This window comes from Pelecanus crispus, chromosome 4 (genome assembly GCF_030463565.1).
Source record: "Pelecanus crispus isolate bPelCri1 chromosome 4, bPelCri1.pri, whole genome shotgun sequence".
NCBI classification, from domain to species: Eukaryota; Metazoa; Chordata; class Aves; order Pelecaniformes; family Pelecanidae; genus Pelecanus; species Pelecanus crispus.
Window position 1 is genome coordinate 37,820,834 of NC_134646.1, and position 25,629 is coordinate 37,846,462.

The 25,629-nt window shown below is 41.5% G+C and overlaps 1 protein-coding gene across 9 annotated transcripts in view; it reads left to right on the forward strand.

Annotated features, from left to right (window-relative positions):
* The window catches only part of TMEM131L (transmembrane 131 like), an 81,373-nt gene that overhangs the window by 22,251 nt on the left and 33,493 nt on the right, over positions 1-25,629 (forward strand). For 6 of the 9 annotated variants that reach the window (XM_075708656.1, XM_075708659.1, XM_075708657.1 and 3 more), the window contains 6 exons: positions 13,725-13,796; positions 14,728-14,851; positions 15,997-16,113; positions 18,141-18,251; positions 22,694-22,771; positions 24,671-24,824. In XM_075708656.1, coding sequence (XP_075564771.1) covers positions 13,725-13,796; positions 14,728-14,851; positions 15,997-16,113; positions 18,141-18,251; positions 22,694-22,771; positions 24,671-24,824 — 656 coding nt within the window. The other 3 variants (XM_075708664.1, XM_075708662.1, XM_075708665.1) reach the window with 3 other exon arrangements.

Sequence of the window (25,629 nt, forward strand, 5' to 3'; positions counted from 1 at the left end):
TGCTTCCTGGCAACTGGAGGAGGGTAGGGAGTTGAAGGGCCTGTACTTGACCTACTCCTTGACCCGTGCTTTATGTGCTTTGTTGCTATTAACTGCCTTTCTTCAATAGCTATTGTCCGATTTCTGTCTTGGTGTGTTCTGTCTTTTATTCCAGTCCTTTGCCGCAAGCCTGCTGCCTGCAACCCGCGAGGTGCCTGCTGCCTGCTTAGGTATTTCTGTGGCCTGTTGCTGACCCAGTTACTGCAGCATTTAAACTGCCCTTTTGAAAAGGGGGCATTTCTGGCCTTTGTGAGCGTTCCCAGTGTTGCTGGGATAATGTGGCTGATCCCGCAGATGCGGGTAGTCGCTTTAAAACAAACACACCCCCCTGCCCCGCTCCCCATGCTTTCAGTCTTGCTTGGAATTTTTTGTTTTCTCCTTGTAAATAAATAACAATTGTTAATGCTTTCTGGTCATGGACGCGGTGGGCTGTGTTTCGGTGGATGGTTTGTTCTCGGAATAATTACTGAAATGTTTGCTGCGCCGGGAGGGGAGGGCAGTGTGCAGCCATAAAGAGCGTACACTTCCAAATTTTAAGATGAAGACCTTGGCTTTTGTTCCCAAACTGAGGAAGCTCGTTTGGGACTTGGAGAACTGCAAGCTGCCCCATGTCCGTCATGGCATTGTCGCTGGGTCTGGCTTGGAGGTTAGGTCCTGCTGGGCTTGAGCACTGGACTGGGGACGATGACATGTGGTTTGAACACTTGCACCTTTTTTTATTGTCCCTCTATCCGCTGAAATTTTACAGGCTGTGGAAAGGTGAGGTCTTGAAAACGTGATCTTGAGGTAGCTGCAAATCCATGCGTTACCTACTGCTCCTCGTGGTTTGGGGCAGCACCTCACGGTTCCGTATTCCCTCTGTCTTTTTGCCATAGTCCTGCCAAAAGCCACGTCTTCCATTTTGAAACAATCGGAGAGATCTGCCTTACAAAGCCCCGTTGCTCCTTTTTTAGCATAAAATACTGCTGTGGAGTGACACGAGGAAGGCTGTTCACAGGTTGAATGCACTTGCCGAGCTTGCTTTCATGCACCGGGGTCACGCGTGGCTCCATACTTTCGGATGCGCCCATGAGAAGGGGCAAAGCGCTTCGTGCCGGTCCTGCTCCGGGGCCCACCCCAGCTACCTCTCTGCCCACGCGTCGCCCCGCTGGCTTCAGCGGGAGTTTGCGCAGGTCCCGGCGGGCTCCTGTGCAGGACATCAAATGTCATCGTTTATTTGCTTGTTATCTTGCAGAGGGAGGAGCGGCGCGAGACATACGGCCAAGCTCGGTTAAATATGCCTTTGGGCTGCAGGGAGATCTTTGGCCTGTCAAAGGAGCTTTTCCTCTCATGGGCAGCTTGAGAAATCCCGTATCGGATAGGTTAAGGTGCGGAGCGTGCAGAAGCAAAGTGCATCCTTTCTTGCAGTGGAAGCTCACCTCTGGTTTGAGGCTTGTTAAGAAACTAAAAGTAGCATTACTGATTCTTTGCCCTTAGCTTCACAGGTGAAAATTTCAAGTTGGTGAACTCGGATTAGCTTCTTAGGTTTGAAATAAAGGAGGAAGTACAAGACTCTAGGGGAGGTGGAGTCTTAATATAGTACTTGATTGCAAGTACTTTTTTTAACTGATACAAAATAATCAAAAGCTCACTTCCTGCTATTTTTTTCAACTCATTTTTCTCCTCTTCCTTCCCCCACCAGCGATCCTGCTGAAGGAAACAAATGTTAACCCGTTGGCTTGAGGTGCCCCTTGCTGGAAATCAGAGCTCTAGAGGTTAATGTGCCAGCCATAACATACCTGAGGTTTTTTTTGCTGGTACACATTTTGTTAATAAACCTGTGAAATGGGGTGTGTTTCATATGGTTCTGCTTTGTTTAATAGTAGAAGGTTGCAGCATTTTGTACGTCAGAAGAATTGGCTCGGAGCATATGCTGTGCATTGGCTTCAACAGATCCCAGATGTTTTGTAAGGACCTGGTAATTTCTGCAATAAGCGTTGTAACTACTAATCCTGGTAATGCCAAAATCTTTGCATTTTTGCCAGTTTGAATTTTCTGGTATAAATTTTTTCATATCTGTGTTTTCTTTAACAACATAATCTAACAAAGTATAAATACATGGTAGTGCTTAGGAGTAGGTCACAAATACACTGTGAGAGTGCTTCCTTTTATTAATAGCACTAAATCATGGAGCTGTCTTTTCATTTTGCATACCACGACCCAGAGCGCCGAGTGACACAAGACAGGCAAGCGCAGCAAGCTGCTCTTTTCAAAAGGGGCGGCCGGGGGAATTTGGGGCTGTCTACGTGGTGTCCTGCCGCCGAAGGGGCTTTCTGGCTTTAGGTGAGAAAGTGGAAATGATCCGATGCTGTGGAGGATTCCGCTGTTCTTTTCCTGACCGCAGGAGGGGATGTACTCAGAAGTATAACTAGAGTTTTGTATGGGGAGTTGGAAAAGAGTAGGTATATATGACTGGACTATGGAAGCGTATAGATGAAGATGAAAATGCACAGTGCAATCAGTTAATAAAATATGAATGAACAGTAAGTAGCCTTCAATTTTTTTTTTATTGCTATTGTAATTTTAAAAGGTTTTTTGTAAGAAAAAAGTTCCATATTCTTCTGGAGAAAATACATGTCCCATCTAATAAATAATACTGTGCATCACATCTGTAAAATGGCAAAGATCCAGTAGGTTACTACACCAGAACAAAAACCTTTGTCAAGTGAAACCAAAACATTTGGAGGGGCACTAAAGAGGATATAACAGCTGGGAGGGGTGGAAAGCAAGAACAAGCGTGTGATGCTCCTGTGAGATTGTGGTGTTGATTTTGGGCCAAAGCTACTTTTCGGTGTTGCTATTTGGTTAGCGACTTATCTTTGACATTTCCTCCTTAAGATTTGGTAGTGGTCCCTGGGGTGTGGGAGAGCAGCTTTGTACGCCTGCTCTATGCAGGATGACTCTGCAACCACAGCTTCACCCTGCAGCACCGTGCTTAAAGTACCTTTAAGAAAAGTGTAGCCTTGCTCCTTCTCTTTATATTTCTTCTTTGCATCCTATTTTCACAGTCATATAATACGGCTTGTGAAAGTGCTATTCAATGACATGAAAAATTAGGTATTCTTAGAAAGCTACTGTATGTAATTTAAATTCTGGGTAGTTTGCACATGCTTCGGAAAGTCTTGTGTGAAGTTTCATCTGTTAGAAAAGAGGATTAAGTCTTTAATAAGTCTGGCAATCAATAGCAGCAATAGTGTTTTTCCTTATAAAACTGAAACATAGCACTGAGAAAGCTGGTCTTGATGTGTTACTCAAGCAAATGTTTGGTAAAAGGATTTTGAGAGGTCCATGTATTTAAGTTTTCCAGAGGGACTTCCCCAGTGTCTTACCAGTTTGTAAACTAATTTACTGCCTAATGCATATATTATAGAGTTTGCTTTTCCACAGTAGTAGCATTCAAAGCTATCTGGTAAAGTAGTGTGTGGATAACTTGTATGATTTTCCATATTGAACCCATTTTGGTTGTCCATCTTCATATGTTGGCTTAAACAAGGAACGGTATCGGATGTTCGTAGGTAGATTACTATGCTTAAAGGTTGATGCTCAAAGATTATACTTTGTTTTTTAAGATTTGGGCTGAAATTCACAGAATAAATGCAAAGTCCAGGCTGATGTTTTCCACTATTATGTCAAACTTGGATTTTGCAGCTTTAGGAACTTACTGACTTTTCCATGGCTTCTTTTCAGGGCAGGTGGTGTCAGGTACATTGTCCAGACCAAAGGGAATAAATTAAAAGCAGAAATTATCCTTTTTTTTTTTTTTTTTTTAAGTCCTAAGTCTGAGTTTTCTTGTATTTGCTTAGTTTCCTTTTTAGTTAATATTCTTTTTTTTCTGTTTCAGGGGAGAAAAGGGGAGAGGATTTTTAGTACTTAGCAGGTTCAGTGTAAAGGTTTCCTATGGGCCTAGATCTACCGTGCAAATCTGTGCCTTGGCTGTCCTACAGGCCTGTACTCTCATTGTAAAAAGAAACGAAAACGCTTGGATTAATGCAGAAACAGCAAAAGGCAGCTCCTGTAGGAAGATTATCATCACTCTTAATTGCTGTAGGAAGATTATCATCACTCTTAATTGCTGTAGGAAGATTATCACTCTGAATTATTAAGCAGGTCAAGCTTATCAGCGACCAGAGCTCTTTCATGCATTTTGCTGAACTGTTCTAACTTAAAATGGCCTGTGTCAAGATGGAAATTTTTGGCTGCGGCTGTAAATAGGAAAAGGAAATGGTTGGGTGCAATGATATTTGACAAGAATGTAATTTCCTATTGCCGTGAGCTTTGCAGCCCCACTGTGCTTCCTGTCAATGCCTCCCCCCTTCTCTCAAGACAGGAGCCAGATCCCCCCGGCCGCAGAAATACTGCGTTGCCCCAGCATGTGAAAGTGAAACACTTGAAGGAGGGTTGCTGCTAAATTGACAGAAATTGGCCCTTTGCTCTTCAGCCTAGGGAGATTTTTTTGAGGAAAATTTTGTGCGCTTGGTGAATTTTTGTTTTAACTGGTAAAAACAGAATTGCGGTTCATACATTAAAAAGGCGAGGTCTGTTTTCGCTTGCATCTCCTCCCTCTGTGCTGCTAATGGTCCTGTAGACACTCTGCAGGAACAGAATACAAGTTCATTGCTATTTTTAGGGAATTAATTTGGTTGAGGCAGGTGTGATAGAATCTGTATTTGCTTCTTCTGGAATATCTGTCTCTTCCTTTGTTAGATTCCTAATTATGTTAGTACAGGACTATGCTTAAAACCAGCCCTTGCCACTAAAATCTTCTGCCATGGTGTCACAGTTGGAAGGACAGAATAAAATATTTTACTACCTAGAAAGTAAAAATAAGTGTGCTCTCCTTAAGTACAAGGCAGGTGGGTTTGTGGTCTATCTTCTGCCGTTCTTAAGGTTCTCTTATCCTACGTCTTTCACAGGGCCATGCTGTGAAATTTGACTGCTTTCAGTAAAACGCTTTGAAAACTGTGGGTAGGGAACGGTCATTTAAATTTCATAAATTTCATGCACAAGGCTTGCAGTTAGTGCTTTGCCTTTGGCTGGAGAAGGCAGCGTGCTGACGCTGTGGAAGCCTTTTCTCTAGGTACTTCTCTGTACAGGGTTCATGTTTTCAGCATGTCTTAAATAGGCTATGAGCAGCGCATGTCCACTTGAAAATGTTTCATTTTCAGTTTAGAGATGCTGGGCAGGAGTTTGGATGAACAGCATGATCTTTCAGAGGTGTGGGGCCTTGTAGCTCCTCTTGAAGTGATTTTGAGTTGTGAGAGTTGAGCAGCGTTCTTCAAAAAGCAGCCATTTATTTACACGTATAAAGTAGGCCAGGGTGCTTTCATGTTTGACTGCCTTTCTTAATGCTTGGTAATTAAGATAGGCAAAAGTTAACATCGCAGAAATGATTTGTGATCTTAGCATCAGCTTTTGAAGAGCAAACCTGGGTTATGCAAGCAGTGTAAACGGTTTTGTTGGGTTTTTTGTTGGGGTGGTTGTGGGTTGGGTTTTTTTTTTTTTTTTTGGAGGGTTTGGCAACTACAAGGTAAGCAAATTACTCGAAAAAAGTGAATTTGGCTAAAAAGCTTTGAGGTTTGAAAAGGAAAAAAAAAATAGCATGAGCTGCTTTGTGTGCCTTTGGGATTTGTGTTTTTATTTTGCATACTCATGGGCTGGAAGCATTCTTTAAAAAGACATGAAATGCAGTATTTTCTCATAACCCCAGAAGTCCAGGACCCGGTAATTCAAGATAACTTAACTTCAAGAATGCCAGGGCTCCTGATGGAGCCAAAAGTAGTTGTTGTATTAGGCAAATGACTCTTTTAATTTGTTTTGGGAAGAACTAAAAAAATGTAAACTTTATCATTTCTGTGATTTTAACAGTTTAACAGGAGATTGCTGACTTCTTAAAAAAAAGTTAAATTGTGCAGAAGCTTAAAAAAAAAAGGCAAACTAAAGGTTTTATTTCAGAGCAGTTACCATTGTCTTAAGTATTTAGAGATCACCTTCTGCAACATTGCAAAATGGATAGGCAATTGTTAAATTACACAAAGCAAAAAGGAAAATGAAGGTGGATGTTCTGCTTGCCAGGATATTTGGGATTTGCTGGCAGTGGTAGAGACGCTTCAGAGGAAAATGTTTGATGTGCATTTTGAACTAGTGGGCCCTGTACACTCATCCAAAGCAAATAACTCGGATATTTCTCAGCCTAGCTGAAACAAGACTCCTTTTTTTTTTTTTTGTGTGTGTGTGTGTCCCCACAAGTAGTTGCAGGTTCAGCTTAGGCCACGTGGGTGCCTGATTTGCACTCCCAGTTCGCTGATAACCCACTTATTGTTCTTCCAGGTCTGTGCTTGGGGGTTTCTAGGGGTTTATATACCTTTTGATTTTTAAAATTTCTGCTTCTTTTTTTTCCTGCTCAAGCAGACTGTCTGAGATGCCTAAAAAATACAGGGTCCCCTGGACTATTTCTAGAGAGTGTTGGTTGTTGCTTGAAATCTGGGTGGCTAAAGGATTTCGAAAGAAGAGGTTTCAGAAAACAATTTCAAATGAACTCAAGTTATTGTGAATTAATTTCTTAATCTAGTACAGATTTCAGTTATTTCAGAAGTTGAGGACTGATTTATGGGAGGGAGTAATTCCGTTCTGCTGTTGAACACAGTTTATTGTGCTGCTGCTGCTAAAGTACAAACCACAGGCACATCTGGAGAAGAAAGCCTTTTCCCCAGGATGCTCGCTATAGCGCTTTGTGCCTCACTGCTCATTTTCTCCGCTAGCTTTCTTTGTGAGTCTTATTCTGATTTTTATCGTGGCCCGCATTTAACTTGCTTGGACATATTTCAAGAAGACTGTTTGGGTGTGAGAAAAGCCCTTTTTTTTTTTTTTTTTTTTTTTTAAAATCTGTGTCCTGCTATTTACATGCCGTCGAGAAATGAGACTTTAAGTGCTGTACTACAAGATACTGTGAGTTTGATCATTGCAATTTTGTTGTCGTTTTGTAATAAATGAAGCACTGCTGGCTGAGGTAGCTATTCTGCGAAGGGTTTTTATAAACATTATTGCAGGATTTTATAGGAAGAGGGAGCACAGGCAGCGAGAGGAGAGAAGGTAACCCAGAAACACAAGTAATGGCGTGGCAGCATGGGGGATAGAGGAGCAGAGGAGGCTGCTGGGGTTGCCGGAGGAGAGCAGTGCACGAGGGGCCGAGTGAAAATAGCGGAGAACAATTTGTGCTTTGGGCATTGTGCTAGACTTGCCTACCTCTTTGGCTCAGTACCTTTTAAAATAAACTAAGTATCGGCCCATTGAAACTTTGTGAGCAGCTTTTGGCTGTATGCTGTTTTACCAACTTCAGAAGTTTAAAAAAAAAAAAAGAAAAAGTGCTATACCTGTCTGCCCCCTTAAATCATGGCTCGGGCCATAAATCATGGGATTTGTTTTGAGAGAGGGATTCTCTCATCCATTTCACTGGTTCATTTTGGTTTAGCTCCTCTTTCCTATTTTCCTGTAGCCAAAATATGCAAAATAGCAGGCGTGCGCACACACATGTTTTTTTGCTGGGTGACACCATTTTGGCCTTTCCTGCTTTCCACAGTCTAGGGTTCAGTCCCTGACGTACATAGCGTAGTTAAGAGGAAATAAAGACGACCACCCTTCTTCCAGAAGCAGCACAGTTCTCTGGTTAAGCATGTAAGTGAATTCCTAAGGATGGGTTGCTAATCCCCAAGCATTCAGAAGCAGTGAGTCAGTCGTCCTTCTCTTCCCTAAACAATACAGTGCTAAAAATACTGGAGTTTTTTGACTTCTAGGTTTCCAGAGTTTGAAATTCACGTTTTTGTTCTTTTACCTGCTGGATTTTTTTTTTTTTTTCCTTCAAAAAGAAAAAAATATCCACAGACTGGTTCATATGTTATCACCTGAGTCTTCTGTAGGTATGGGGCTTCAGGAGAAGTCCTTTAAGTCTCCATTGCTGGGGTGGCAAGCATGGCAGGGCTGAGGCCGTGCGGAGCTGCGCTTCTCCAGGTGCTGCACATACAGGTTGCCCGTGAGCTGTGTTGTTGCAACGTAAACTTATTTTTTGATTTCTGATGACTCTGCTTCTAGGAAAAAAAAATGTTTGGTTACAAAAAAATAGTAATTTATTAATGTTCCTGTTTGTGTTTTTGGCAGAGTTGCCTTGATGGTAAACAAAAGTTTTAATTTTGTATTTCCAAACAATTTTATCGCCTCTTTTAAAGTTACTGTATGTCTTCCAGGAGCTGTAGTTTAACCTTCGTAACTACTGCTTGGTGCTTTTACTGCCTTTAGTAAATGGGAAGTTGAGAGAAGATAGGGACTGGGCGATGTGAGAAACCAAAGCTTTGTATTAGATCTGCAGAAGACTTTGGTTCAGCTACTGCTGGGATCTGTTTCTATTTCTCTGTTAATTTCCTCTTAATTAACAATTTTCATTTGTTAGAATAATTTCTTTGCATCAGCTGTAATCAGAACTATTAAAACTATTTGGGTTTGGTTGTATCTATACACGTGAATCTCATCCTCTTAGTCTGCTTTTTGTTTATCAGGTGTGGTCTAGAGAAATAAATCTAAAATTAGTCAGTAAATGAGGGTTTTAAATTTCATTTCTCTGTTTCAGTTTACATACAAAAATTGTGCTTTCCTATACGATACATACATGCTTTCATATCTCAAAACCTCATCCTGTGGGTTCATTAATATTCCCGCACTGAACGTGCGAAGTGCCAAAATGCCAAACGTAAGTCAAATTTTGCTTTTATCAATATACTGAAAAATAAAACAGTACTGCCTGAGCAGATTCACTCAAAAAGGACCTTTTGTACGTTAAAGAATCCAGTCCTTTGTCTGCTGCTTCCAAGAAAACCCTGCAACCATAAAGAAAAAGACCTGACAATAAAAAGCCTTCGCCCGAATTGCTGCTTCTTCATCTGCTGTGAACAAAGGGCACAGAAAGGAAGGACAAAGAAAGGGCACCATGTAGCGATTACGGTTAGTATCAGCTACAGATGTTGCTATCTGAATCATCTGATAACGTGCATCCTAAGATAATCCAAAGTAATCAATTGAAATAATGAAATAAAGGTACAAGGAAGACTTGAAGGAGCTACTAGAAGAATAAAGGGACACTGGGATAAACTTCCTTGCAGGAAACTTCCTTTCACTTCTGCTCAGATGCAGCTTAGTCTGAAGATTGCTGAGTGGTTTATATATAAAATTAGATGAATTAACTCAGTTTTGAAGTTTTATTTAAAAAAAAAAAAAGGCACAACAGAACCAAAAAACATCAACACAAACCCCAGCAATATATTCAGAGTAGATCTGGCCTTCTGTTTGCATTTTTAGGAGAAATACTTTTCTTGTGAGTTTCGGCTAGTGAAGTATGAATAATACTTATGAATAAGATCTTTCTCTGTTGCACTTTGGGAGAAATAAAAGTGTCTTTGCTTATTGGGAGCAACATACATAATGTGTAATATACATTGCATTTAGATACTAGGTTTGGGGGCTATAAATAAATATATAAAAACATACTGACCTGGTTGTTTACCTGTTTTTACTAATTACATCAAAGAGTAACAGAACCGAAAGAAGCGAGGGCAGAACAATTTTAGGCATGTCTCTAACAGCACCCTCAGCATGTGTGTAGCGTGCATCCCTGTATTAGCATCCCCTTTTGCTAGCTCCACGTCAACAGGACACCAAAATGTTCTTTCCTGGAGCAGGAAATGTTGTGAAAGGCTGGAACTTCTCCATGTTCCTCTGATGCCCTTTTCCCTACAGATAACACCTCCGGGGCGTCTCAGCGGAGGGCATATGAGGGCTTAAGATTTTACAGCTTGTGCTCCTTCTAGAAGACACCAGACCACCAAACCAAACCTGCTGCTCTAGGGTGACACGTTTCTCTGCTCGCACAGGCGGTCAGGGGTTCTTGCACCCCTCCGCCCTGCTCTGCTCCCCTGCTGTCACCCCTCTTCCTCACCTCACCTTCCCCTCCCGGCCCCTGTTTGTCTGCTCCCCATCCACCTTTCTCCTCGGCAAGCATCCCCGGCACCGGGAATAGTGTGCGCCCTCAGGATTTGCCCCTTGCTGCTGGACGTTTTGGGTGAATCCGGGTGGTGAGCTGGAGCTGTGGGTCTCTTGGGCTCACCCTCCCCTGCCCCCCCATCTTCCCCTGCCCCCCCATCTTCCCCTGCCCTGGCTGACGGCGTGGAGCACTCCCTCGCCTCCCCCGTGTTTCAGCTGTTCTTATTCTTTCTTTCTGGAGATGGATGGTTCAGGCTGTCAACATTTTACATATATTGTGAGGATGGAGAGGAGGAGGGGCATTGAATTGTTAGGCTGGAGAGTGAAATGGGGCCAGTTAAACTAGTTTTTTGACAGAAAGGCAATTGGTACTAAGTGTTCAAAGTAGTTGCCAGGAATTCCCTTCCCCTCTTCTATTTCTTTGTCCCATTTCCCTCCAGTTCTGTTCACTTGTGCTTAAAAACGTCCCCTGAAATGTTGGAATTGACCTGCTGTATCAAAATTTATCATTCAGGAGTCGCTGTTCAACTGGTCTGCCTGAAAAAACAGAGATGCCATTGAGTGTGGAGCCCGGCTTTGTTAGATGGGGTGCTTAATGTGATGTTAGCTGATTTTAAAAGAAATTAAAGAGTAGCTGGAAACCAGGCTTTTTGTGTTACAAACAGGACTGTTGCGCCACATTTGTTGTTTCAAGACTTCCATTCTTAGGCTGATATTTCTGTGTCTTTCCCAGGCCTGTAACATTCTCATGAAGCGACCCGTGTACTTTCTTGGACATGTCATCTGCAGCCAAAAGAGAAATTTTTGGTATAATTTGAGGTGAATCTGTTAGTGAGACGAGGCTCCTGAAAAAAAAAAAAAAAAAAAATCCAAGAAGTAAATGTTGTGTTTAAAAAGTGACTTCAGCTTTTAAATGACTTAAAAAATTGCCTTTGACATTTATTTCTGTGTCAGATCCCCTGCAGAGATCTGAGTGTGTTGAATTGTGTTTGGAGAGCGGGGATGCGGAGGGGGTGTTCTGCCAGCTTCCAGCTGGCTTTAAGAGGCTTGCGGTTAACGCATTGGAGAATTACGTTTTTTTAATGTGGACGGGCCTATCCTTTTCTCTCTATAGTGGTGGGCTTTAAAATGCATCCCGGTTGTTCAGATGCGATGGGCAGAATGATCCCCTGCCCGTTCCGCTATTCCAACCTGTCGTCTCCTCCCAAAGCAGTGGTGGATTTCTCTTTCCACTAGTCCTGCCATTGAATACACTCAGCTCTCAAGTTGTATTTTGGCAGTGTCTCGGGCCCACTGCTAAGCGGTGCAGACGCCCTGGAGCTGGCCACCAGGCAGGGTTATGAGCACAGCACCGTCGGAATGTGGCTGTTCTGCTTTCGGGGCCAGGCTGGGGCTTGGAGCAATCCGGCAGCTTTTTTGGGGTGCAGAGCAGAAGCTGGATGTCTTGTAACCAGGGGCCTGTTCCTGGGGCTGCTGGGGAGCGGTGTGCAGGGGTGCTCTGAAATTACCTCCACGCTCGGGAGTCAGCTCAGAGCCTGCGGAGTTTGTTAGCTGAGGCTTAGCTTCAGCCATCCCAGGTCCAGGCTGCCTTCTCCAGAAGGAATGGGATGGCAGCCCTGGGATCCCTGCTGCTGCTCTCACGGGGCTTTTCCCGTTTTCTGACTAGTGGAGGGTTGGCTGTGATTGTTGCCTGAACAGTAATACAGTGCATTTTTAAGAACCAGTGCTGCAGCACGGCCTTGTTCACCCAAACAGAATGAAGTGCAGTCTCCCACATCCACAGCTGCGTTTGCACCCGGAGCATTGGGTGCCTGTTGCGGAGAGGGAGGGTTGAGAGGAAAAGAGCTGATGCTGCTAGAGCTCCCCAGAAGGAAGATGAGTAAGTCTTGGAGAGCTGCTGCCAATTACATGAATTGGCACAGAGGAGCACTCAGCTTCTTGCCCTTCTCAGCAAAGGTTTCTTCTGGTGAGAAAAGGTATTTCAGCAGTACCTGTAAGAGGCTGGAAACTTAAGCGGAGATGGGATTCAAGGTAACACTGTAGTGCATAAACCACTGGCCTAACTTATATTTTGCTATATATGCGTGTGCATATAAAAAAGGGATCTGAGAACCCTTAAGAAATGTGCCCTCCCCCAAATGTCTGGGGCTTTTACTGTAGCAGCAATTTTAATTTGCGTGTCTTTACAACAACAGTACTCAGACTTTCTTCTGGGTACATCTCTGAGGCTGACTTTTGGAAGGGGAAGAAGGTGCTGGTTGCTGCGGTGTTTCTAGGAATGGAGCAAGAGTTGGCTGGGGCAGAGACAAGGTGGTTGGAAGCAGAGTGTCATTCACCCAGACTTTGTAGTTCTGCGTTACCTGTTCTTTCATCATCGTCTAGCAGCTCCCCACAAATGCTACCTGGATATATTGCATTCCTCTTGCTACAGCAGCAAGGGAGTTTGGTCCCTTGCCTTGTATGAGAAATGTTTTCATAAAAGTTGTGGGTTTTCATAATAAGAAACTCTGATTTTTCCTGACTGGTAATAAATTATGATGTCTTTATTGCTTTGGAATATAACAACAGAATTATGTAGGTACTTTACTATATTAAAGCTGTAATGTTACAGAACTACATTTTTAAATTGTGGACCAATTAACTGTACTACCACACATTATGCGAAGCAGCTGGATAACTAATGAGACCGCAGCCCGTCACTCCCTTCTCAGACTCATCCTTGCTAGGATGCTTATTAGCATCATCCAGTAAAGGTGAAACTGGTTGCTGGCTATGCAGCGTGCACGCTGCTGCTGGGGAGGTTTTTAACAGCATAGCACCGGGTACGTAGATGTAATGAACAAGTGCTGGGCTTGTTTTTTACCATTGTGGTTGTTGGGACTTGTGGAGGATAAGTTATAATTGAGAAAGCGGTGAAGATATCCTGGGGTTTCTGTCTATGTTATAGGGCATTGACTCATGTTGAAATAAGCTAAAAATGTGCTAGAACTGATGGGAGCTTTATGGTGAATTTTCCTAGGGCAAAGGAAAGGTGATGATGTGTGTGTTTCACATTGTTTCTTACTCTCTTCTGCATATAAGAAACGAGTTGGCTTTTGCATTAAAGCCGCAGCTGGGCAAGCACTTCTTTTGATGTCGGCTTTTGCCCAAGCTGCTATTTACTCCTCTGCCTCTGCATCTCAGGTGTGCTCGTACCAGTGCTTGTGTGAATGTCGAATTGATGAGACTGGGATTCGGCTCCATGCTGACATAATTTTCATTCCCCAGGACTCTCTTAAGTTGTTTTTCCTCTGTAGTTCACTGCGCAGCCCCATAAAGGTGTATCGGTGTGACTGGGGGGATATGTGCAAGGAAGGGAGGTTGTCCGAGCCAGCGTTGCCTCTAAAATGGGATACTTCTCAAACTGCACTTTTATTGGCCTGAGCTTTCCAGCATGTGCTGTTGTATGGAAACCTTCTTAAAAGGTCAGTCTCGTGGCAGCAAGAGGAACGTATGAAAAGATTTGGAAATAGAGTGTGTTTCAAATATAAAGAATTGGAGCCTGTAGTATACCTTCCTTCCCTGCAATGTGTAGCATCATGCCCATTACATATTAATTGTGGCTTCTTTTCCCTTTTTTTCAGCTTCTCAGCAAAGATGCCTCCAAATGGGAAGGCCTTACATTTTCACCCATCAGTTCTGCATTTTGGAATGCAGTGAGTATCTCACATTATTGTTACTTTGATTAATAATGAAGTGGGGAAGAACAACTATACTGGGCTCCATTTGGGTAAAGAGCATTAACTGAGATCATGCCATCCTCTGAAAAAGAGAGAAATGGTAAATCATTGCCACAGAGTTGGAACTGTGTTTCTTGCCTTGCAATACTTTGTAAATGAAAATCAGCGTAGTCCTAGGAAGGAGGAAAAGGGAATAGGGAGCCATAACACATTCTGGGTACATTTCAGGTGATTCTGCATGGATGTCAAATCAGTTCTTCATGCTGGTTGTTCATTTCTTGAAAAATTGCCTTCCTAGTGGAGGGGGAGCTTGTCGCTTCCTTTAACTTCTGAAAATAAAATCCAGAAAGTCCCAGGCAAAGCATACTGGTAGAATACTTGAGTTTTGGGGTTTTTTTCAGTTCTCCTCTAAGAAAACTTCAAAAATTATTCTTAAATTATAATCAGCCTTTGGTCTATCAGTAACCAAAAAGAAACACAGTCCCCTTGTGAGTTGAAGGAATGTTTCAGAGGATCCACAGAATGAATGTATAAGGTGCTGGGTTTTAGGATGTATTAGCTAAAGCAAAAGCCTTAAGAGGATTGTTGCTTTAGCTGACAAAACAAGACTTTGGTTATTTAAACTTTTTTATTCAAAACTTTGTGCCTTGTAAGGGTTGTTTTTTTTCTTAAACTCCTGGTGACTCAAATGAGTTTTGGCTAAGTGGACCTCTCACATCCCAATGTTACTTATTTGTCTTTGTACACTAAAGGGCAAAATTTGTTTGGCATGTTTCCAAAGGATAGTTACAACTAGGAAATAGTTGCTTATCAACATGTTTTAGCATGATTTGTGTTTGTTGTTTTTTTGTGCGTTGCCTGTGTTTATGAAGTGAATAATTTCTTTCTCTTTTCTCCCCCCCTTTAGATTACTGGGATTACCCAGAGCTAAAATGCTGCATGCCTACAACCCTAGTAGAGATAGAGAAGTTGTAGTGAATTCTGTGTTTACAGCTACTAGACAGTTTCATGTGTCTCCTGCTCATAGCCGGGTGAGTGTTGATGTACTTTTGGAAACTATGTAATGGCAGAGTGCCAAGCCTTCATGCTTCCTTTGGCCTCAGCTTTTCATTCTGTGTTTTCTCTTCGTGCTTTTTTGTAGGACCTCCAAATTTTTTTTCTGTTTTGCTAGCATTTTTTTTTTGCGGACTTCTACTTAGACTGGTAAGGGAGAAGACATCCAAAACCTACAGTAGGAAATGTGTTTTACAGTAACAGAGAAAGAGAAGAATTTTTGAGTGTTAAAGAGGCTGTTTAAATCTCATTCTGCTCTATGCAGCATTATGTAGTAATCCACAGGCATGTGGGTGTTTTACAGCCTTGAATTTTCAGTCTTTTGAATGGTCTTGCATATTGCTCAAAAAAAACTGGAGTGAAATGTTTTATGCATTTTGTATTGCAATTATGAGCATAATTGCCTTATGATCTAAGACCGTTATTTTAACTCTGAATTTTTTTAACTATGTATAACAATATAATGCATGTTAAGACTGAATTGCTGTGATCTCAGTTAGGTGAAGCCCAGATTTTATCCTCCGCTGATGTGCAAAGGGTTTTTATTATGCTTTCATCTGATCTGCGTTTTTACTATGGTTGAATGGGTATTACTGTGCAGACATAAACGTCATTGTTCTTTCAGTTAGACCTATTTGGTTACTAATTGTGTTGCCCAAGTTCAGCTTTGACTCATTTGACTACATATCACAAAGGGGATTAATTCACTTTGTAATAGGTATCTATATGCAGGGGAGTGTTTTTGTGCACGCAGAGGCTGTCGGTGCTGCATGATTAACTTCTTGTGCAAAAGGAAGTCTTGACTGACGAGGCCCGAGCTAGCTGAGAAACTCCAGCCATCATACAGCGAGTTGCTGCATGATAGTGTAGGTTAATGGTTGGACTGGATGATCTTAAAGGTCTTTTCCAACCTAAACGATTCTATGATTCTATGATCTCAGTTCTTCTCTGTAGTAAAAGTCGAGAGTTGTGGACAGATGAAACTTCTCAGGGCTGAGGTTGTGCTTAATGGGATCTACAGATAGGGGTGTACACGTGGAAATGTCTGTGGGGCCGTGCGACTGAATAGTGGGTGTTGTGACCACCGGCACCGAGCAAGCAAGATTCTTTGTGGTCTCTACAGGTGATTCCAGCGATGGGAAAAATTTCTTTCAGAGTACTCTTCCTGCCAACAGAAGAAGGCAGTATTGAAAGCTCATTATTTATAAATACCTCATGTCATGGAGTACTTTCATATCAGGTAACTACTCTTCTTTTTAGCTTGAGGTTTGGATTTACTTGTGTGTTAAAAAGTGATTTTCATACATTTTGAACTTCCAAGACTTTCAAAGTTCATTGAATTCCTGATACAAATCAGGTGGGGTCATGTTTATAATTCATCCCTTTTACCAGATCTTAATAGTCTCATGATCCCTCATACAGGTATATGGTTAAAATTACTACTGCTAGTGGGGCTGCTTGCAGTAGTAAAACTAAGTGTATTTGTATATGTGTACTTACGAGACAATGGTCCTGTCACTACTAGTTGGTTTCATGTAATACTGCAGTCTAGACTGCACTGTGCTGGAATGCATTTGTCATAAAAAACGTATTTAGGAAATATTTCAGGTGGTTTTCAGCTACTCTGCAGGATTTTATGTAAACACATTGGGGATGTAGCACAGGGTGAGAGGTTTAGGCCCTTAAAACATGGAAGTCGAGGTAACGGTTGTGCATTAAAGCCATCTATTGACTGATTAACTAGTGAATTCAAGCAAGTGTTAAGCTTTTTGTATTTTTATGAAGGACACTATATACTCCAAAATCTTTGCTTTTATTAATTTGTTAAAGAAAAATCTAACTCTGAATTCAGTGATTTAAAAACAATGCCAGATTTAATCAACCATCCAGCTATTCCATTCTCATACTGTGATACTGTGCTGGAAAATAAAGTTCCTTAAATTGAAGCATAGGTAAGTTCAATTGAAATACATGAGTTTTAATACAAGTGTTGCATTTATATAATATTTATTAGAGGTAATGCCACATTTGGCAGGAACTTTTCATCAAGGATGAGGGAAGAGTGCATTATAGAGTGACTGACCTTTTCTTTTTGACACCTCTCCTCTCCTTGCACTCACTCCCGACCCCTTGATTTATTGCCCAGTCAGCTCAGCCAAGGCCTTTGATCAGCAAGTTGTGCAGAAGCAGTTGTCAGTGCCACCAAAAAACCCAGTTTGTCTCCTGTTGGACTGCTGCTAAAATCAGTAACGGACTGGTTTTCATGGACAATTTCACCAGCCACCTAAAACAGAAGAAGTAGCTGCCCATGATTTCAGCTTGCATTATGTTTAAGAGTTTCAAAATCGGGCATAACTTGAGTGGTTGATGCACAGTTATAGTGCTCTTGAGAGCCCAAAAGCCTTGAAACGTGTTTGATGTTTCTAATGCATTTATGCAAGAGTATGTGCAGAATACTCACCCAAATGGAAAAGAGGTATCGTTATAGTAAAATGTACTTTGTAAATGCCTCCATTAAAAAAAAAAAAAGCAAGCATATCCCCTTTGATCTGATATTTTCTATCTGTAGTCAGAGATCTTCAGTGAACATAGAATGCATTGTATTATCCTCTTAATTAAAAACATGTGTTTTTTTCCTATTAAAAAAATAATAAATCTTTGCATACAAGTGAAAAACCCCAAGGCATTGTTTTTAACCTCTAATGATTTGCTTCCCCCCCCCATTATCTTGCATCCCATTGTCATAAACTAATCTTGGTGGAGGGGAATATGAATACAGCAAAAACATTCAATTTGCAAATCTTACAGTGCTCTGAAAACTGCAGGCTTTAAAAACCAAAATGATCAAAAATTATTTCACTCAATTTTTAAGGCAAAGCCATTGAATTCAGTATGCAATTGGACTAGTAACAAAGTTTTTCCAGAAATTACTGCACTGCCGAATGGTGATATGTGTATTGTAATTGCCTGAAGAATAGTAAGAGAGTTTAGATACTTTCTTTTTGAGCTAACCTGATGCTCTGCTGGTGAGTATTTTGTTTTGTTTTTGTAATAGTGCCTGAATGAGTAAAGATGCTAAAGTGCCATTTATGTGTATAGTTACTTTCCACATTGGAATTTTGTAGCTATAAATTGTCTTTCTAAAAGAATCTAATGTGAAAAACCAATCTGTTTCTTGGAAAGATTATTATTAGCAAAATAGTTTTGTATATTACCGTGATAACTGAATTACTAGATGTTGATGTAATGACTTTTTTTTAACACCAGGTTTTTGGAACGGGAACTCTGATGTCTTCTCCAGAAGAACCTAAAGTGCAGCTAGCAAACGCCTACTTACTGCTTCCACATGTTCAAAACATCCAGGCGTCACACACACTGGTACAGTATACATTTCAAATGGAGATGAAACATAAATCTTCTTAGACATAAAAGGTTTTTGTCCTCAGGTTGTTGGGACGCAAGGAACGTTAACAAAAAGTCCAAGTACCAGCGACTGCAGGAGAGAGATCGCAAGATACAAGGCTACTGTGATTAGGTGGTGTTCTGGTTTTGTGAGACAGTCTTTGGCATTTAAACTATTCTCACTTGTTCTCCTTCATGCTCCTGTGGCGTGCTGTCCTCTCAGTTGTGCCAACAAAACCATTCATGAGGCCATGCTGTGAACTAAACTGGAGAATTGATCTGTCCTAAAAAAAATAAACTTTGTACTATAAAGTTGGGGGGGGGCGGGCTGTTTTGGTTTGTTCTGTTTTTTACTTCAGAACCATTCCCCATGCCAGTTCACAGCAGGACTGCGCCAACTTAGCCACAGTTAAAAAGCATGGCATGCTGCGTGGATGAGAACAAGAGCTGGGAGTCAGGCTGGAGTATCCCCTCCTGCCCTTGTCAGTGCTGAAGATACCAGCTTTGCTTACCTCAGCTTGACTAAAGCCAGGAGCTGTGGAGAACACAGCAAGGTAGATTTATGAGGCATAACTCTTTAAATTGAATGAAGCTTTAATGATTTCTGTCATTTGGTTGCAGTTGCAGGTATTTTCATAGTCTTTCAGGCCATACAGAACCTTCAAGTGAATAACTAACTGGAAAAATTGATCTTTCAAATTTCCTTCTGTGTTGTACACAGATTTAGTTTTTTCAAAAACATATTTAGAATATCTTAGCACGTAACAGAATTTAGTCTTTTATCTAAATGTAAGCTGCGTTGATTGCCTTCATGATGTCTTCTTCTGTTCTACCTGTGAAAAATTCTCAGCTCAGATCGTATTTTTCAGTCTGCTACATATATGTTAGGTCAATCTTACCTCTACCTGAGGATGATGCACAATTTCCTTCTCTTCCTTTCTTTTCCTCTGTACCAGTCTGTTTCCTGTAATCACATAGGTGTGCTTGCTTGTGGGCGTACACAGACACTTGCAAAGGAACCAAAAGTCTTCAGGTTTTGTAATTTGGAGTGCTAGGGGTAGAACTGAGAAAAGGTTTTTTGGATGTTGTTCATGACATGTCTCTCTGCATCTTTACATCTAGCTCGATGGGTTGTTGTCAGGTAGCGTCTGAAGTTTGGATGGAAGTTTGCTGCTTTGCGGTTGTGTCTGAATTCCTGAGTAGAGAAGTTTTGGGGAGCGTTGGACATTTTTCTCTCTGTATAGTGAGGAACATTTTCCTATGCATTATTTCTCTAGAGTACAAGCTTGAGGTCATGTTTGGCAGTGCAGCATGGTACCACCTGGCAGCTGTCTTGTCGCAGGACGTGAGTTGTGAGAGAGTGTTGACTCACTTCTCCTAGCTCTCGGTGTAATTTTTCTGTGCTGGGCTATAATTGAGGAATTACTCTTCAATGCACTGAATGTTACTGATTTGGACAGAAATGCTGCAGCAGTGAGGCGGGCTCCTCGGCTGTTGAAGGTGGCAGACAAGATCTGAATACTGAAGAGGAGCTTATGGCTCAAGTTTGGGTTCCTTTTAGCAAAATGTTGCTATACAGATAGCTGTCCTCTCTGGAAGTGCCTCCTTCAATTCACCCTGCTGATGTTCTGATCCAGACCCCATAAAAATTGGTATGATTCTGTTTTGTGCAGTTTATATTTTAGGCTCAGAAGCTGTGGAAGGAAGAGACGTCTGTGAGGTTTGAGTGACTATACATGTGCAAACTTAAGGATACATAACTATTAAACATACAATGGAGATTTGTTCAATGTTTGTTCTTTTTTAATTATACTGTGGCCAAACTCCAGGAAGTGGTTTGAACTCTGCAGTCCTGATGATGATGCAAGAATATCTCGTGAAAATCTTGTCCAGAGCCATGTCTGATTGACGGGGCAACTAAGGCAGAATAAGGAATTCTTCCCCTAAAAGTGACCTCAGGTCTGTGGTTGCTTGCTGGCTGTTGATCTGGCTTGTGCCAGCCATCCTGTTGATGCTCTGTCTCTCTTTGATGGAAGAATTATTTCCTAAGAAATTGCCTACTGTCCCCCAGCAAGAATCCTAGACCTCTGCCAGGAGAGCGGGACTCCTTGCAGATCAGATGGTTCAGGTTTTTAGGTTTTTTTTTGAAAGAGGCTTCTGTTTCTTTAAAATTTAAATGTAAGAACTTACCAAAACTAGTAAGAATTTCATTCGTGTGGCTTCTATCAGACGACTTTATTCAGTTCATATAGGATTTGTGGGTGCTGAGTGCGTGTGTACGTGCAGGTATGTATGCATGCGTACCTAATACAAAATAGAGGCACCAAGTAATGAAGTGGCAGTGGTTGTACTGCTTTCCAGCGCTCTTTCTAGCTTTTCCCTTTGTGCCGTGCCTCTCATTTTCAGTTCACTTCTGGTGCAAGCATACGCTGCTCTCTGCTCTGATTCAAAGGCAGTGATATTTACAGCATAAACAGAGCACTTGCACCACTGGGAGATGTGGACGTGCTCCTGGGTTTGTCTTCTTGGAAACTGCTTCTGACAGTGTTTTCTTCTCAGATGCTTTATCTTCTCTTTATGGTTAACGCAGCTGTCCTACCAGTGTTGTAAGACAGTAGGCATGACAGTTACGCATCTATTGTCTGCCTTAGATAAATGAAAAGCCTTTTCCTTTTCTGAAGAAAGATTTACAAAGACAAATAAAAAATTCCCATAGGAAAGAGATCAACATCAAATACACCCTAATAACGTTTTTTCCCCTCTGTGCGTGTTACGTTAGCAGCTTCAATTTTAATGTGACAGCAGTTTCCCATGTAGACCTATGCCAGGTCAGGGAGTTAAAAAAAAAAAGTTGGAAAAATATGATTTAGCTGATTTGTTTTTTTTTTTTTTTTCTTTTTAAATAGGGGTGTGGGGTCTTAAACTACTTTAGACTACAATGGCATTGAATAAGGGCTAACAACTCCTTATTTAGGACCATGAAAGCGGTAGTGTTCTCTCAAGAACCACTGAGAAGGGAAGTCTAAGTACCGAGGTTTATCTGACCAGAAAAGCGACCCCCAGAGTTGCTCTTTACATAATTTTACTGCCTTGTTAAAACTCCACTAGCAGTCATGGCCATGAGAGGTTTTAGTAAGTGGTGCATGTTTTGGAATCAAATCGGGGTTTTTTCTGCTCTCAAAATTTGATGAGGACAAAAGTGTTTGTAAAAAAGAAAGGGGGTGGCAGGGGTTCCTGTTCCCCGGAGAGCTGCGCTGGGGACAGGGTTTGGGTGGCCGCTAACCACCTTTGCAGAGGCTACATCGCCCTCTTGTGTGAAGCCTCAGTCATTTTGGTATGAAATCTGGCTGAATCGGGAATGCAGAATGTATGTTGGCTTCCTTTTGGCTATGCTTTTATAAAACTGGACCCCATGAAATGCCACGCGTGTGGTAAATCTGCTCACAGCTCAGATGCGCCCTGCCCCCTTCTGCCTGTCCCAGGGAGATACAAAATAGGGTGTTGGATACTTTAAAAACTTTTCTTCACAGTTTCGCTTTTCAGCATCAAATTATTGAAATTCTTTAAAGTCAGTTGCATCAACACCTTCAGAAACTTGAACCTGCAGATACCCCACTCAAATTTAGTTCAGTATCGCAAGAGAAACTCTGTGTGTGTGGGTCCACATCAGGCTCGAAATCACCAGGTAATTTTGCTGTAATTAAGGCACTGAGTGTGACAGGTCTGTCATTCTGATTTTTTTTTTTTTTTCATTTAGAATCACGATATACTGGCTGAGCAGTTTGTGCAAGTAATTTGGCAGTCCAGAGTACCAGATAGTTTTCGTGAACTATGCTTGGCTTTGTCGGCACTGTTGCCCCCTTAGGTTTATGAGTGCTTTACAAGCTGGCACAATCAATGTCGTCTTTTCTTTTCCCTTTCCGATCAATAAAAAGGCAAAACAAGTATTTTCTGTCTGTCCATTTTGGCATGAAGCCTATGTATCAGACCATGTCCCAGTAGCATTAAGTTCTTGGCGTAGCAACTGTATTTCAGTATCCACTCAGCAAAGAAAATATATGGAAAACGAGGAAAGAAGCTTTTATATTATACAAAAAAGGCTCTGTTGAATACAGTTTATTGACATAGGGAAGTTTATAAGGGTTGCTCATGTTGGTGCTGTATAAATATTTAATAATCATGTATAATAATAGTTTGATAAGTAGATACTGATGGAGTTCCTAAGAATTGGAGATTGATTGCTGGCCTACTGTACAGAGTAACTGTATTTATTTTAAAAGATTTCCTTACATTGCTGTGTCACGCATATGCACAAACGTCCTATTATCTTTATAAATTGTGGTGTGTGAATCGGATTTATATGATAACATCTTTTGAAGCAATGTGCTTGATGTTTTCTTCACTTTTCTTTCTTACAGGCAGAAACTATGAATGCCAGTCTCTTACGTGTTCACCTTGAATGCAGTTTACCTGATGATGCATATCAGCAAGTTAAGGTATGTTTTATTATAATTTTATATCTATTTAAGTTGTCTTATTTTAATCAAAGTTTAGAGGGGCACTTTTCAGAGCTCTAGAAGTTTTAGCAGCAGTGCAATTTCCAATGTCTCAGTTTAAAGTGGAATTGTGCTTTTAGCTATGCTTTCATAAAACCGTACCCCATGGTATAAAAACTAAATGTCACACGCATCACATTATAACCTTTAGGAGAGGGGGAGATGGAAAAAGACATGCAGCCACCCTCCCCCCCACCCCGAAAATCCAAACCCAAAATAACTCCAGGCTAAGCGTTTTAACGTGTAGGTGTTGTATCACTTACATGGAGTACAAAAGTGATTAGATTATAGTAATTTTCTTTCTCCAGAAGCATTTCACAAGTTTCTGGTTCACGGTGACAAGAGATCGAGGAGCTGAGCGGCTGAAGTCTGGGCTGTGTGTTGAGGAGGCTTTGAAGGTGGCCTTGGTGTCGGGCAGAGCTGAGGAGGGGTGCGCTTGTTAGCAGAAAAGCCCCCTCCAAAAGCTCCGAGCATTCAGGGCAGTAGGTCCCCTCCTCCTCCTGGGCAGTGCCATCCGAACCGCCTCTTCCCCTCTCTCCTTAAACGTCCTTACACAGTAAATGGGTATTGTTTCACAGCTGTGATGGTCCTCAGCGGGGGATTTTGTTGGATCAGATACACAGCCCGCGCTGTGGTCTGCGGCACCTTTCTTCCACCAGTGTGACCAAGCCCAGACTCCATAGCTGCTTTTCTCTGTGTTGCACATCGCAGTGATCCTGTGCTGGTTTACTCCCCTGTTTGCTTCTTGCGTTGCATTGGTGAATAAGGCTAGGCTTGAGATGCACCTGAACGTTTGGGATTGCACATAGCGCTGCTTCTCACTCTGGTGCGAGCTTCCCAAGGGCACACCATCCCTGTGCTCCAGTCTCCACAGCAGCCTCCTCTCCTGCTCCTGGCAGCCATCGCAAGCACTGAGGGTTTCTTTGATGCTGTGTGAGTGGTGAACTGGCACCCTTTCCCCCCCCTCTCCTGTACCTCCTTGCAGCACTTTAGATTAGCTGAAGGTGTTTTGCTGCTGCTTCATGAGAGCATTTCACGTGCCCGGGGTGGAGGTTTTCTCCTCCTCCTCCTCCTCCTCCTCCTCCTGAGCAAATTAGTCCTCTTGGTAGGGCATCAGAGCCTGAGTTTAGTGACCTTCATGGTGTGATGCAGGACAATTTTATGTTACTTATTGTTGATTGTCTAGTATTGTTTTGCTTTGTTGGCTTTTATTTTTTGTGAAATGGTGTCTGTGTCTTTGTAGTTGCTAAGACTCAGCTCTCTTAACAGCAGCCAGTACTTAGAGAAGGAAATAAGATCCTATTTGTATTTATCTGAAGTATTCTAGCCAGACGACAGTGTTTTCTATTAAGAATTGTACATGTATGTTTGTTTTTTTAAAATTACTTCAGTGAGAAATGGAGACAAAAAAACACAGGATTTGGAAAAATTAACTATAAACAGACCAGTGAACATGAACTGTCTTCCTACCATTAAGACACATGCATCAGTCTGTTTATGGCACATTTTATTGAAGGCAGAGGATTTAACAAAGGAAACTGTTTTGCAGTCCCTGAGGTGAGACTGACTAAGACAGTAAATTTGCATTCTTTCAAGGTTCAGTGTCCTTTTTAGTTGTTTTTGGTCTTTGTTTTTGCTGTGCTGTCTGTACCTGCACTGTCTTTGGTTTCTGCTGAGATTTTAGCAGAGGTCCTAATTACTGCTGTTTTGCCAGTGCTTTGGTGCTGGAAACCTTATAAGATAATACTTTTGATTAACTTCTCAAGATACCTTACTGTAATGAATTTTTTCCATTCCCCACTGCACACACCACCCCCATATCCCCTTGTCTCACTTCAGAGTTGCTGTTTTATGTCCGATGACCCAATGCTGCTAGAAATGAGCTTAACAGTAAGAATGGAAAATGCCCAACAAGATTTTGTGGAGCACAGACAATACTTACTGGAGAATCTTTTTGTAGTTTATGTAGCAATGGAAAAAACGAAGACCTCGGGTAAGTCCTAAATATGACTGTTATTTGTAATAGAACTTGGTTTTATACATAAATTGTAATTTAATGTGCTAAATTGAATAAAATTCAGTGACAGCTAAATTTTGCAAGTAAGGGAAAACAAATCAATTCAGTTAAACACTTGTCTGCCACTTCGTTTAGGGCAGAGTTACTGTAAGTGCAGTCCTCTTTATAAAGGTAATAATTGTAAAGTTGTAAACTACAGCTGTTTAATTCTTTAGTCCCCCATGCTTATGCATCTGCTTAACTAGTATGGAAAGATGTCATTATCCTTCGATTTCTACAACTGCATTTCTGGTTTCCCATTAATTAAATTAACCATAATAGGACTATGAAGGCAAAATGGTTTGTACAGTACTGGGGACAGTGGCCGTTGTGGAAAGTAGGGTAATGAGGTTATACAGATATGTGCATCATTTGTTCTTGTAAGCTAGAATTCCACAGGCAAAATAATGGGCTCCTTGCAGTTTCTTTATGCTACATTTATTGGGTGAACAAATCCTCCAAATCCAGGGGATTTTAAATTATTTATAGAGCTCTGCAGTCTGTTTGAATAGCTTTTTTTAGACATTTCTGCCAGTTTTACTTTCTGATTGAAGAAGAAGGAACTGCTTAAGAATCCAGATTAAAATAGTATTTTTTAACATACTAGTTAAAAACTGTCTTTCGAGAAGTTCAGTGCAAGATCTAGTCACAAAACAATATATGCTGTTCCCCCCGTGCCTGTTCTGTGATGTGATATTTACAGAGAGCTGAAACTGAAATACCCACTGTAAACCTAGTTTCC